The 15,749-nt window shown below is 40.8% G+C and overlaps 1 protein-coding gene across 2 annotated transcripts; it reads left to right on the forward strand.

The window, feature by feature from the left end:
• Positions 1 to 1,105: 1,105 nt before the first annotated feature.
• On the forward strand, positions 1,106 to 13,316 carry cldn10e (claudin 10e). Of its 2 annotated transcripts, XR_013326595.1 has the most exons (6): positions 1,106 to 1,589; positions 1,677 to 1,838; positions 2,109 to 2,190; positions 2,267 to 2,380; positions 11,318 to 11,739; positions 13,293 to 13,316. XR_013326595.1 is itself a non-coding variant. In XM_077718397.1 (5 exons), the coding sequence occupies exons 1-5, from the start codon at positions 1,358 to 1,360 to the stop codon at positions 11,679 to 11,681; spliced, it is 954 nt and encodes a 317-aa protein (XP_077574523.1). In that variant the 5' UTR covers positions 1,106 to 1,357; the 3' UTR covers positions 11,682 to 12,035. The 2 variants fall into 2 exon arrangements, 1 of the variants encoding a protein (XP_077574523.1); XM_077718397.1 differs by lacking the exon at positions 13,293 to 13,316 and having other exon boundaries at positions 11,318 to 12,035.
• Positions 13,317 to 15,749: the final 2,433 nt, after the last annotated feature.

A 15,749-nucleotide genomic window follows, 5' to 3' on the forward strand; every position in this document is an offset into this window, starting at 1 on the left:
TAGCTTTTTTGGACACTCTACATTGCCACTAATTATGAGTGAGTGTGCATGGTTGTCTGTCTCCTTGTGCCCTGCGATAGGCTCCAGCACCCCCGCGACGCTATGAACATAAAGCGGTTCAGAAAATGAGATGAGACAAAAAGATTTTTGAATCAAAAACGAAGAAAAAAATGCTATATTTTTTTAACAACTAAACTAAATACTATATATTTCTATAATCTTAGCATAACATAAAATATTAAGACAACGTACATGATTTGCTTTTAATGGGCTCACAAACTAATGTGGGTCACTGAATATGGCCGCCGGTCTACCACTTTGACACACTCTAGGGGTGGGAAAACTATTCCACAAAGGGCCGGAGCGGGTGCAGGTTTTCCTTCCAACCCATAAAGAGGACACCTTTTCACCAATCTGGTGTCCTACAATTGTAATCATTAGATTGCAGTAATGTGCTTCTTGTTTTCTGCAAAAATCTCTTTGGTTAAGGTGTCTGTGCTGGATCAGTTGGAACAAAAACCTGCACCCACAGCGGCCCACGAGGACAGGTTTGCCCACCCCAGCCCTCAGTTTGGAATTTGCAGCAATGAACAGCAACATGAGAGCAACATTAAGCCACACTGAAACAGTGGTGACATTTTACCATATTCACGATTTTTTTAAAACTCACTTTTAACAAGGCCAACATTTTTCCAATGTTCACAAAAGCTTCACTGTGCTACATTCAAGCCTGTTAAAGTCAAACTGGCCAATTCACGGTTGATGACAGAATATTAATTACCGGGCACATCACATTGACATTAAGCCATTATGGCATGCTTTAATTATAATAATGTAGGCAGAGTAAGATTTCAGTGAAGTGTCTCATAAGCTGCCCTCAACAATGACTGACGCTATGATGTCCGCAGTCTCTGCTGGAACATGTTTCGATCACAATTTAAAGGCAAAATTGTGTACAGTTTTTGGTAAAATTTGCATTAACCTCATCAGCCACATGCGGTTACTTGGCATTCTAGTGTGGACAACAAATTCTAAGTAATTGGAGTCAAATGCTTACATGAGCATTTTCAGCTCAGTCTCTAATCTCACAACTGTCATCTTTGACAGTGGGAACGTGATTGAGTCACATCTCCCAACAAGCTGAAACAAAACAAAACAAAAAAACCTGCTGAACAACAAGAACAAATATCTGCCTCGTATTTGCAACTCACTTGGCTTTTTCTAAACTAAACTACTCAAGATTTGTTGGCATTTTAAGGAAAGTACACCATGATTGGTCACTAGTGGGAACTTAAAGGCAGAAAGAAAAAAATATCAAAGCAATACCAACATAAGATAAGGAGGTAGGTGCCCAGAGATGCGGATCCGAGTGGTTCAGATCTGGGGCTTCTTGATGACAGTACTGGGCTGGATCTTTGTGGCTTGCACCATGGCCATGGAAGGCTGGAAGATGAGCTCAGTTGGAGGAATGGGAGGCTCTTCCATTTTGAAGGTGGCCTGGTACTGGTCCAGTTTGTGGAAATCTTGCTTTACAGACTCAACAGCTGTTAGTAACTGCTACGACTTCCCTGTGTTCTGGTCAGTGGAAGGTAAGTACTGTGTTGTTGAAGAAGCCTTAAACTGAACTTTAATGGCAGTGGCTAGTACTGTGTGTGTGTTTTTTTTTGTGATCTCAGGTCACATCCAGATTGTTCGCGGTCTGCTGATGGCTGCTTTATCAGTGGGCATGCTGGGCTTTGTGCTTGGCATATTGGGCATGGAGTGCACTTTCCTAGGTGGGGAAGATCTGTCAAAATACAGGAAGATTCATACCAGCGGGTGGTGCCACATTATCAGCGGTACAGTCTTATTGTAAACCAATTAACTGTTAAATTAATAGTTGGGCGGCCACATCCTAAAAACATGCTCAGTAGGTTGGTTGAACACTGCAATTTTACTGATCCCTGTGAGGATAAGTGGTTCAGAAAATGAATAAGTGAAGATTAATGCTTACATAGATGTAATCATTTGAGTTCTTGCCAGAGTGTTGAAACTGGCATTCAACCCAACCCCCAATGTATAATGGAACGATTCTTTTTGTAAAATATAATTTTGATCTCTGTGTGCAGGTTTGCTTTCCACGAGTGGCTATGCTGTTTATGCACAATATGTCTCAGTGGAATATTTCAACCCTAACTTTGATGGTCTTAAGTAAGTTGAGAATCATCAGTTCTGTACCATAAAAATATTCCAAAATAAACTTTAACATGGCAACAATTGACCTTAGGTTTGATCTTGGCACTCCACTGTTCCTCGGCTGGGTCGGCTCCGCCTTTCAAATGGCTGGTGGTTTTTGCTATCTGTGGTCAGTGTGCAAGCCACTGTGTGGTCAAGAGGAAAGGTAAGTTAATATTAAACCAACTAATTAATCGAGTGTAATAGACCACAGAGCTATAAGAAAGATCGCGGACTGGCCGGGCGGGGGTTTCGGATAATACCCAGTTTTATTTTAGTAGGTTTTTGTGTTTATCTAGAAGCACTATGGCCTCTTTAGTCTCCAAATGACCTCAGTGTCAACACCTGAGTGCTGTTAGCCTAGCCCAGGGGTCGGTAACCATAGTCCTCGGGCCGCATGTGGCACTTTAGCACTGGCCTCCTGGTTCCCTGGAGCTGTTTCAAAAAATGTTTGAAAATGGGGAAGAAAAATACATACAGTGATACCTTGACTGACGATCGTAATCCGTTCCGAGACTGAGATCGTATGACAAGCATATCGTAACTCAAGCGGACGTTTCCCATTGAAATGAACTGAAAACAAATGAATTAGTTCCTACCCTCCAAAAAAAAAACAACAGGATTGTTTTTGCCTCCCATTCGAAATATTTTGATATTGATGCACACAAATATCTTCACAATACATGTAATCCAAGCTTTAGAATTTGCGCACCACATCACTTGTAGGTTTTCCTTCTGTCGTGTCTCTTGAAGGCACGTGTGTTCTATGCATTGAACACCAGTAGCGGCTTAATTTTACAGTCACTGCTCGCTTTAGCACACAACACTTCAGTTAAATTTGATGGCTTTTTGACATGGACTTGTTTCTTCAGGATTGTCCATAAATTCTCAATAGGGTTTAAGTCAGGACTTTGGGAAGGCCATTCGAAAACCTTAATTCTAGCCTGATTTAGCCAATCCATTACCACTTTTGATGTGTATTTGGGGTCATTGCCCTGTTAGAACACCCAACTGTGCCCAAGACCCAATCTTCGGGCTGATGACTTGTCTTAAAGAATTTGAAGGTAAGCCTGCTCCTTCATTATCCCATTTACTCTCTGTAAAGCACCAGTTCAATTGGCAGCAAACAGCCCAACAGCATAATACTGCCACCACCGTGCTTGACGGTAGGCATGGTGTACTTGGAGTTAAAGGCTTCACCTCTGCTTTTTGGTGATTTTTGGGTGAATATTACTGGGCATTGTGGCCAAACAGCTCGATTTTTGTTTTGACTGAACATAGAACTTTCCTCCAGAAAGTTTTATCTTTGTCCATGTGATCAGCAGCAAACTTCAGTCGAGCCTTAAGGTGCCATTTTTGGAGCAAGGGCTTGCTTCCTGCATGGCTGTGGACACATACACGTGTTCCACCCGCTTCTAATTCTTGGTAGATCTGCTTTTTAGTGACTCTTGGTTGAATCTTCTCCCTCCTGACCAATTTTCTCTCAGCACCAGGTGATAGCTTGCGTTTTCTTCCTGATCGTGCCAGTGACAAAACAGTGCCATGCACTTTATACTTACAAAACAATTGTTTGCACTGTCGCTCTTTGGACCTGCAACTGCGTTGAAATGGCTCCAAGTGACTTTCCTGTCTTGTTCAAGTCAAGGATTCGCTTTTTCAGATCCATGCTGAGCTCCTTTGACTTTCCCATTGTAGCATCTGTGGTTGTTTTCATCTAATCAGCCCTATTTAAAGGGCCTCGGAGAAGTCACCCGCTGTAGTCCCTCAATCACTCACAAGAAGTTAAGAGGCCATGCTATGATTCTCATTTCACTGACACAACTTTCTAAGTCACCAAAATTGCTAAGTTGTGTTGCTGTATGTATATTTTTGACCCAGCAAATTTGATCACGTGTTCTGATAACCCATAATAAAGTCAAAAAAGAACCAAACTTCTTGAATGTTTTTTCTGACAAAGTAGTATCTGTTCCAATCACTCTATCAGAGAAAAATCTGAGTTTTAGAAATTACTGGAAACCCAAGAGAGCCATGACATTATGTTTTTCACAAGTGTATGTAAACTTTTGACCACAATTGTAAGGGTTGTCCAAGTGAGGTCAGCAGAGGGAAGTTTGTTCCGCCTGAAATCCAGCATGAGTTCTATAGTTTTTGTAGACCTTCAGCGCCAAATCCCACCACTCGCTGAGTCTATGGGCGCATCAACAAACAGGAAAACACACGAAAAATTAATGTATAGTAATGATATATATATATATATAAATAATCACTAAATAGTAATTATATATATAAATAATCACTAAATAGTAATGATAAATACATAATCACAAAATAGTAATGATGAATAATTACAAAATTGTAATAAATAAATACTCACAAAATTGTAATAAATAAATACTCACAAAATAGTGGTAGATAAATAAGTGGTCAACACAAGAATTATAAGGAGTAGTAATAAGTCTTGATTAGGTCCTAGGTGCAGAACTCGAGTTGAGTACGGTGGCAGCTCTTTGGAAGAAACTGTCCTTGAGTTTGTTTGTCTTGGCAGTTAGAGCTCTGTAGCGCCTTCCAAAGGAGAGCTTGATTGAAGTGGTGGAAGCCGGGATGTGTATTGTCTTTTTTTAATGCTCTGTGCCCTTCTAAGGCACCAGGATTCGTAGATGCTGGACAGGGTGGTTAGGAGTTTGGGCTGTGTTGATCACTCTCTGCAGTCTTTTCCGGTCGGCTTCTGTGCAGCTTGAGTGTCACACTGATATGACGTAGGTCAGCATGCTCAAAATGGCATACCAGTAGAAGCTCAACAGCTAGTTGGTGTTCAGTTGGTCCTTCCTGAGTACTCTCAGGAAATGTAACCTCTGCTGCACCTTCTTGATGAGTGCTGTGGTGTTTGCCCCCCCAAGTCGAATCAACAGAGATGTGGACTCCAAGGAATTTGAAAGTCTCTACTTGCTCCAAACATACGCCATTAATATACAGAGACGACAGAGCAGTCTTGTTTTGTCAGAAGTCCAGGATGAGTTCTCTGGTTTTGGAGACGAGTCAGCGTCAAATTGTTGAGAGCACACCACTTGCTGAATCTAGGACCTCATCTCTGTAGGCTGTCTCATTTTCCCATGTGATCATCCCCACCACTGTTGTATCGTTCGCAAATTTCACAATGATGTTTTCAGGGTGCGTGGGTCTGCAGTAGTGCGTGTAGAGCGAGTAGAATAGTGGACCAAGTACACAGCCTTGGGATGAGCCGATGCTGAGCGTTCAGGCAGATGAGATGTGGCGACCTAGCTACACGTGCTGGGGTTGATTGATTAGAAAGTCCTCAATTCAGGAGCATGCTAACAAGTCTGAATATGTCAGTTAAGGGGTCTTGCCTGGGATGGCGGACCAGTGGAGAAGCACTATACAATTTCGTCATACGCAGCTGAGGGTATGATGACTACTAGGCTTTTTGTCAAGTCAATGATGACGACAATGCCTATGTCTGATGTATGTGGAAGGTGGCTTCCGCTTTCGAGTTTCAACGTTGTTTTTCACATTTTTATGAACTTAAAAAACAAAAATAAATAAATAGCAGAAAAAAATCACATAGAAGTCAATTTGTGATTAGTGAAGTCGGGATAATTGAGGGAAGTCTGTACCACCTGCAGCATTAGACATGATGGTGCACAAATAAAAACTATCCCTCTCTCCGATGACATTTGCTAAACGTATAAACGACATTGCTGACAATCTTAAAGAACAGCTGGTAGATTAAATCAAAGACAAACGTTTTTTCCTTACAATTTGATGAAGTAACAAAGACTGATTGTTTATTGCTTATGTGCGTTTTGACATGACAAATTCCCTGTGTGGGGATCTACCTTTTTGCAAACATGTCAAAGACAGAGCCACAGCTGATGAGCTCTTCAAAATTCTAAACTGCTTCCTGGCGGAGAATGGGCTAAAGTGGGAGAACTGCATTAGTGTTTGTAGTTACGGTGCGCAGACTATGGCCGGGATGAGAAAAGTACTTTGGACTCTCATAAAGAAGGCCTCATCTAATGCTTAGTGGACACACTGTGTTATACACAGAGAAGCACTGGCATCATTCCTCTGAATTGAGGTTATGACTGACATTTTAGGTGTAGTCAATTTAATAAAGACCAGACCAATAAAAACAAGTCTTCTCTCCTATCTGTGAGGAGATGGGAGCTGAACATCATACTTCTTTGTTTCACAGTTAGGCAAGGTGGCTTTCATTGCGCAATTGTGCACTACTCTCCTCTTCTCCGCGCAGCTGCAATCATATGGCGTGCAGTAAATAAAATCCAAACTTTTTTTGACCCCTTCCCCCATGATGGCGCCGTTTACACGGCAGCCAGTGGCAGTAACTCTGACCAACGGAAAATTAGAGGGAACATTGCTATGATATCACCTCAGTGATTTCTTATTTTAAGCAGAATATTTCATCACTGATGGGATTCTTTACAAACTACCCCCCTGAAAACGGTTCTCAATATGACTTGGTGAAAGATCCTTGTAATGCACCAGCTCCAACTGGTTTCAGCTCTTCAGAGTAGGAGCAGTTCATAGACATCACATCTGGCTCAACATTAAGGCTAAGTTTCACATCCCAGACACAGTGGCTGAATGTGGAGAAGCAATATCCACCCTTAGGACAAAGAACTGTGGACGTTCTTCCAATTGCAAGTTCTTACTTGTATGAGACTGTCTTATCTGTTGTTGCTGCTCTGACAAGCAAATACAGGTCCCTGCCACACATTGAACAGGAGCTAAAAGTGGCTGCGTCCTGCTTCAAATCCAGCTTCAAAAAGGGTTGCATCGCAAAATGTGCTCATTGTAGCCATTAAATAATTAATCCGCAATCAGGTAAGGCATGCTACATTTGCTGCCGAGTACCCAGTTGGGAAAGGCAGAAAGAGTGTTTTTTATTTTTTTCCCGTACAAAACTTTTTATACGGCGTACACATTTGAAATGATAAAAAAAAAAAATCACTAAAATATGGGAAAATGTATAAGTTGACAGGTATGAAATAAAAATGACTGAAAAATCGATTTCTTCAATGCATTTCTTTTATTTCTTCATAGCAATGAAATATAATTCATTATTATCGTAATGAAGTTAAACTTGAGGCAGCATCGTACAACAAAGCATTCAGTGGTGTGTCGTTGTCGAGAAAATGCACTGCCAGGAAAATACATATTTAATCATGAATGCTCAATGTATAGATCACTAGATGGATACAGCATGTGTTGTCTTAATTGTAAGGACTAAACAGTCATACCTCGATTCACAAATGCCTCTAGCTACAAAATTTTCCGGTTATGAAAGCTTTTTATATGCAAATAGGGGCCTCGAGATATGCAAAACATCTGAGTTATGAAATCCCCCAAAAAGTGAATGCATTTCCTTATCCATTATTTTCTTTTGAAATAGTCGCGGATGCATTGATTCTCACTTTAGAACATCGCAACACTCTACTGGGCTCCCATTGGCTGTCTCACAAAAAACAATTTCAATGTGTCAAGATTCTCTCTTATGTACTTTGGACTGCCACTCGCCGTCACAGAGTTCTAATGGTGATTTTTTGTATTTTTTGAGTTATTTTTGAAAGTGTGGATAAAGCAGCTGCTTTAGAACTGTTAGGTTCATTAATAATTACCTTCGTCCGTAATTATCAATAGCTGCAGGCAGACATCTTATTCAAATATTGACATTTAATTAAATAGAAATGGATAACAACAGGTAAAACATCCGAGGGGAGAGTCAGCAAGTGTCTCCTACTACTTCCGAACGTCTCCCCGAATAGACGTTTTCGTACGACTCTTATTGCCATGAATCAAAACAATTTACAGAGTTGTTGATCATTCCATCACGTATGAGTAAAAACAACATCTGGGACTACAATAACAATCAAAGTATTTTACCAATAACAAAAACAGGAGACTAGACCTAAACAACATTTAGATTAGAACAATTATGCCTTCCTTGACCTAAGAATCATATAATAATTACATAAAGAAAAACCCAAAGTGCGTCACGAGTGTTATGGACGTGGCAGAAACAATATCTTTGTTATGGGCTCCGTTGCTGGAAATGGCAGATATCCAGTCCTTGCCCGATCAACAATCCTTGGAGAAGTCCATGTGAGAGTGGACTAGGCGGCAGTTCATGACCTCAACACTTTGAGAATAATAAGAGAATGATTTAACAAAGAAATGACTTAAGACAACTATATTTATAATAGTAATACAGAATAAACCCAACATTCCCCCGTTTTTATAATATGTATGTTATTAATCATTTCTTAGTAATCACGAATGGAAATGTCGGTGACTGCGATTTTCTCCGCCTACTCCTTACTCCCATGGCTGGTCTGAAAGAGAAAAAACAATCATATTCGTCCAATTGGTCCTCGGATTTACCGTACTCCTGGACCTCACTGCTTTCCCCAAACCGTCCCATAAGATACAACTCATGTACTTTAGAATTTGTAGGGGCAATTGCAGTAGTTATAAGTCGGCTTAGCAAGTAGCGCAAACAGGGGATACTACATCACCCACACAATGTTAGGATAGCGGTAATTGTGCCTATAGTCACCACGAAGGATGTAGCCAAATCTTTAGATTTTCCAAAGGTCTTATCCCACCAATCTGACAATGCGGACGTATCTACTCCAGAGTGCTTGCATATTGCGGTTCAGTGTTTGCAGGCCAGTAATGGCCCTGGTGAGAGATCCACTGGGTGACGTGTTGTTCGGTATGAAGGTGCAACATTGTTTTCCAAACATTGCACACAAGCCCCCTGTTTCAAGGATCATATCCACCGCTATGCGATCCTGGAACGCCATCAGATTGGTAGCTGCCAGTTGTTCCTTCATGGCCACAAATCCCTGTTTAATATAATTTCCAAGTTTTGGACATTGTAATGTAAGTAATTTATTCTATCCACATTTTTGTTTGGGGTGATTAGAAGGAAGATAGACTCCCAACCTGCTGCGATCTGATTAGCCAGCTTATACTCATCTGGTACGCCCCGGGGGATGCCAATCGCATCAATGTATGTTGGATCTCCTTCCCTCCATGCCTCTCGACGATGTCGGGAGGGTCGACCCTTCAGCACCTCCGAATTCTGAGCCGCCAATTGTATCTCCTCCACTGTGGATGGAAAAACAGACACCGGTAAGAGCAGTGAGACCAAAGTACCTAGTCCTGCCGCGTTTCGGCAGGAGTCGTATAATTTATCTACCACCCCGCCACCATAGGCCAGAACGTGGTATCAGGGGTGTAGTTTGTTTTAGAACGCCGGTACACCACGTCTCATTTATCGCCCCCAGCTTCAGACCATGCCCTGTAAGGTTTAAGCAGGTAAAATGATTAAACAGTGGAAAAATTGACTTCCTATTTACTGCGTAACAGGATAAACACTGTTTCAATATTTTTTTTTCTTGCCAAGTAGGACACGTTTTTTCATTTGTAAAAACACTTTTCCCCAAAAGAATGGTGATTGAGGGAGTTGTTAGATCCCATCGTATTTTCCCTTGTCTGGTAGTTTATTCTAATCCTTTGTAAGATGGTTTAGTCTCAATTGAAACCATATGGAGACGTCAAAACCAATATAAAAGAGTTCCCTATAGTTTGATGGTATTGCTTGCTGAGCAATAATCTTTTCAATTAATATTGGTGTTTCCCGTATCTTATTAAGTCAGAAAGTTTATCTTACCCGTCCCCTCAATGTTTCAATTGAGACCACCCTTTTACCAAAGTAGCTCCACATAGTGCTTGCCTTCTTTACACTCCATTAACAGCTCCCAATTATCCCCCGTTTGGGAAATCCCTGTTTCAGAAATAAATTTCACAGGTTAATATGTCAGTCCAAACTTTCCAATCTTGACCAATTTCTGCAACAAGGCTTTTCCCAATCTTCAATTTTTTTGCTGTTAATGTACCACACATATTTCCCACCATAGATTTACCCCTTATATGGCAACCGGGACGTTGCCGAGTCCAAATATATATTTTCAATCTCGAATGCTGGAAATTTGATTTAGTAGGTAATGTTAATCAAATGTAAATGTGAATGTTTCTCGGTTTACCCTCCTGTAAGAAGGTGTATCCTCAATTGAAACGCCTCCGCCTTTTTCTCTCATTGCCCCAAAAGCAATAATTGTTTTCAACATGACTTTTTGTCTTTGTTTAGGGAGTTTTCCTCTTGAAACGTTTCAATTTAGACAACCTTCTTACTGTGGGAAAGGTGCATCCGTGTCCCCTTTCAGTAACAAGGACCCTCCCACTTTGCGTTGGCGTCACGAGTGTTATGGACGTGGCAGAAACAATATCTTTGTTATGGGCTCCGTTGCTGGAAATGGCAGATATCCAGTCCTTGCCCGATCAACAATCCTTGGAGAAGTCCATGTGAGAGTGGACTAGGCGGCAGTTCATGACCTCAACACTTTGAGAATAATAAGAGAATGATTTAACAAAGAAATGACTTAATACAACTATATTTATAATAGTAATACAGAATAAACCCAACAAGAACTATTAAACAGAATTTAGTACAACTAAACCAGTAATTATTTGTTACAACTAAACCAGTAATTATTTGTTACTTTGTTAATAGATGGCGAATTAGAACAAATTATAATGTTTTTCCAATCCACTATCCCGTTTTTAGTGTTTTTTCAGAGCGTTGGAACAAATTAGTTAGTTTTTAGTATAGGAAACATACAAGCTCAGTCCCGGACCGCATTAAGCTGGTATCTCGAGGTACCACTGTATAAGGGAACGGGGAGGAATCATTCCAACAGCAGCTATCGCCCACTTTGACGATGTTGGTCTGTTGCATTATGGAAACATTCTTAAAAGTGGTCAAAGGCAATTGTCTTTGGATAGGTTTTTTATCAAAACGTCTGTCAACCAGCACTGCAGAAGGGCTATATAAATCCAAACAGTTAAGAACCAGTAGCAACTAATCAAATGGGTGAAAATTTTGATTTCAAAGAAATCATAACATGTTAATGTTCATGTAAACATACATCACATCTCGTGCATGTGACTCCAGCTCCGTGTTTACCCCTATTGTGACAGTGCCTATATTTCCATGCAGAGTGATTATCCAACAATTAACCAATCTGGAAAAAAACTCCAAAACCAAGTCCACCACAAAGCTGTCCTCTGTCTCTCCAATCACCGCAAAGACCAAGGTGTCAATGGTCTCCGAGCTGTCATCGGAACGTTCACCGATCACCTCAGGATCAACATCTGTGGGCTCAGCTATGTCAAACCGAGATATTAACAGAAAGAGAACAACTGCTTCTGCTGGGTCAGTATCAGCTTCAGAGTCAAGCCGCTTGTTCAACTACAGTTCATCAACAATATCCGGGTCAGACAGTAGCAATAGTCCAGTGTCATCAGTGTCTGGCAGCTCAAAGATGCAGATGGCATCATTCCTAAGGAACTCTTACATTTGAAGAACACAGACCTATATGAATGAGTCAAGAAGACCAGCAATGTTCTGTTCTTTGTGTGGTAAGGATGAAAGTTTAAACTAAATACAGATAGTAGTTGATGCTGGTCATAAATCACAGTAAAGCAGAGGTGTGTGATTCAATACCATGTAAACCAAGAGAGGGAGTCAAAGCGTAGATTAAGATTTAGGCAAAAGTGAGTTCTCTTGTGTGATAAAGCTGTCAAATTCTAGAATGTACATAAACAAATAACAAGGTTTTGTTAAGGTGCTATACATAAAACACTAACTATACTATAACTTTAACTATACTGTAATTTTAATACATGCAAAAAATTAAATCAGTATGAGCTACAAATGTTATGTTTTCATTATTTTTTTGTGTAATTGGTTAACACCAAGGTAAAACCGTAGTGTTGGGTTTATTCTGTCATACTATTATTTGTGTATTTAATCATTTCTTTGTTAAATCATTCTTCCAATTGTTCGAAGAGTGTTTGGGGCCGTAACCAGTCATCTAGTTCTCTCACAAGGACTGTTTATCTGACATCTCACCCAGTATCGGGCTCCGAGGACTGTTGATCTGGGTTTGCAGCGAAGAGTCGTCAAGGACTCTTGCTACTATCAGATGGATATCTATGGATCTCCAAAGTATCACCTCGAACAGTAATTTGTCGTGCGGTTTTAAAGCCATGAATCAAAACAATTACAAGGTGATTGATTAATCCAACATGCATAAACAAAAACAACATCTGTAACTATAATAACAATCAAGGTATTTTAACAATAACAAAAGAGGAAACTAAAAACAAACTTCATTTGAATTAAAACAATCACGCCTTCATTTGACATAACAATTACATAAAGAAGCGCGAAGTGTGTCACTATGTAGGAACACTATGCGAGTGTTCCTGAAAGTGATAGATATCCATCTGATAGTAGCAAAAGTCCTTGACGAATCTTCGCTGCAAACCCAGATCAACAGTCTTCGGAGCCCGATACTGGGTGAGATGTCAGATAAACAGTCCTTGTGAGAGAACTAGATGACTGGTTACGGCCCAAAGCACTCTTTGAACAATTAGAAGAATGCTTTAATAAAGAAATGATTAAATACACAAATATATAATAGTATTACAGAATAAACCCAACAGCATGTTTTTAGAATGTGGGAGGAAAGCGTAGTACCTGGAGTAAACCCACACAGGCCCAGAGAGAATATGCAAACTCCACACAGGTGGACGTGACCCAGATTTGAACCCAATACCTCAGAGCTGCGAGGCCAATGAGCTAACCACTCAGACCACTGGGTCGTCTGCAAAAAAATATCAAATTTGGTAATGCATTGACAGTATACACAATGAGTCTTTCCCTCCAACTTAATTAGTTACTGGGGAAATATTTTATTTATTATACCATCCAATTGACCCACACGTTAAATAATGTAGCACAAGGAAAGCATAGCAAGTGTCTCTAAATATTATTTTAATCATCATTCATCTTCCGTACCCTGAATCTGTGCAAGGCTTGTAGGGATTCCAGCTGATTTAGGATAAAAGGCTACATCCCCATTTGAAAAACTTGAGATGAGCTTAATTATTCCAGTTTATTTCCCAAGTCTCTATCCAGACAAATCAAAGAGGAAACAAGGACCCCTTGTTTGGAGTCCAGATCTCTGGGAACATAAAGAATGCTGACTGCACAAAACTGTTCCAAAAGATAGGATGAGAAAAGAAAAAGAAACCAGCTGCAGCCAGACCTCTGCATCAGCAGTGCCTTTGGAAGGAATAAATCTTGACACTCATCATGAAGTACTGAGACTGAGCTAATGTACACAGAAAGTGTTTGCTTTGTGTCTTGTCTTTGTGGCTGGATCCTGGTGTGCTCCACCCTTCCCACGGAGTACTGGACTTTCTTTGAGGGGAGGGCAGCATTGTGATGACCACTTCAAACTACTACTCAAACCTGTGGAGGGACTCCATCTCAAACACCACCGGGGTTGCCAATCAGCCACAGAGCATAGAGAGATAAAAAGCCATCTGCACTCACAATCATACCAAAACCTGCGAGAATCAATCCTGCGCCTGCCTGAACCAAAGTCTGGCGAGTGAACCTCCACCCGATCAGATGGCGGAATATACGTTTACCATGTATAAAAATAATACTCGAAACTCAAAAGCACATCACCGGTCAAGCTGAAATGGTGTGACTTTTGCAACTGTCTTTTTTCTTTGTTTACATTTGTATCTGCAAAAGATGGGATTTCCATTGCATACAATTGTCTTATTTCCTTAAATTTAGTTTGATTGTTTTGGTACACGATATCGTGAATTCTGACTGTTTTGAAAGAACACGGCGCTAGCAAGCTGGATGAAGACAAAAGTCTGATTTTGTAATTAACTGGTTGGTGGTGGGTGGGGCACCTGTTGTAATATAAATTTGTACTGAGTGATGACTTTTGAAATATATCAATTGCTGAATAACCCTTTGACTGAAATAAAAACATTAAAAGAAACCAGTGGCGGTCTGTGCATTTTCTCGTAGCGTCTTCAACGAGTCAAATTAATCCAACCCTCAAAAACTATTTTATGGCTATAAAACCTCATGTGTGCGGTCGATTGGTCACCCGGGCGGCGACAACGGGCGACCAAAGGACCGGTGACCAAAAGACCGGTGACAAAACAAGGTAAAACAACACGGTCTACACATCCATAAAAGCCAACAATGGCCATGAGTAGTTTCACTGAGCACTATGTACATGGGCTGTCCCTTTAAGAAGCTACATCAGTCAGGGTCTTAACAAGTTCTCCAACAAAAAACAATAAAATAAATTTGGAGCTTTTCTTTAGCCTAATCATTACTAGGGCATTAAGTATCACTAAATAGTAATTCACAGTTTGTATTTAGGAAATTTGAGCAACGATTTAAATGGTAATTATCAATAACCTTCCGCGCGACCAATCGACCGGCGACCATCGACCGTGTACCAAAACCTCGACTGCAGCTACAGCTGCAACAGGGAGACAAAGTTGGAAACCTTCACGTGGTGTCTCCTGAGAGGCCGCTCGCCGCGGCCTGCGAATTCCAACAAATACCACTCAGAGCTGCCAACAAGGAACGTGGCACCCTACGTTTTTCATCCAGCCGGAGATATTTGACTGCCCCTCACCTCCGACTACCCCCCGGATGAACTAATCCGCGTTCCAGTGGCAGCTCTAGCGCTGTCTGAGGGTAATCCTCAGGCGCTCGTAGTGACTCAACAACAACAACAACAGCTGCAACACATAAAAAAAATCAATAAATCAGTGCACAAAAAATGGGGTAAAATCCACTTCCTCGCAGCATTTAATGATTGACCACGAATACTGGAGCTTTTCAGACATTACAACTGGGCCAGGGGGGTGATTTTCCTGGGAAAAGACAGCGAAGAACATCATTGGCGTACCGGCAAACATTGCCCGAAAATGGGGTAAAATCCACTTCCTAGCAGCATTTAGTGATTAAATACAAACACTGGAGCTTTTCAGATATCAGAAATTGGCCCACAATTGAAATATTATTAGGAATATAGCCATATTTTACTCACCAAAAATCCCTTTTAACTGCACACAATATTCATCCTCCTTTCTTCCCTCTTTTATATCGCCATCGAAACTAATGCTGAAAGTCGAGCCTGTTGTGTCATATTTCTGGCAAAGTCTGTCTTGAAAATGGCTTTAAATCAACACAACAATATATTTACTTGTGCAGATACAGTTTGGTAGTTCTGGCCCATCACTGCCCGATCATAGTTGGTGAAAGCGATGACGTATCCCTACTCCTACGAGAAGGCAATGATGTATCCCTACGCCTGCGACAAGGCATTGTGGTGTTGGCAACTCGAAATCTAATTGGTTAAAGCAACAGTCTTATTGACGCTTGTTTAATGCAACAGAGCCTGCAGAACTGATTTTGGAGGCCTTGAGGCAGATTTCTGACCCTGGTAAAAAATAATGGCTGAAATGTGATTGGTTAAATGCTTCAATATGAAAACACACGTCTTGAAGCAGTGCAACCAGGGGGGAACGAAAGGAAG

This window comes from Stigmatopora nigra, chromosome 1 (assembly GCF_051989575.1).
Source record: "Stigmatopora nigra isolate UIUO_SnigA chromosome 1, RoL_Snig_1.1, whole genome shotgun sequence".
NCBI lineage: Eukaryota > Metazoa > Chordata > Actinopteri > Syngnathiformes > Syngnathidae > Stigmatopora > Stigmatopora nigra.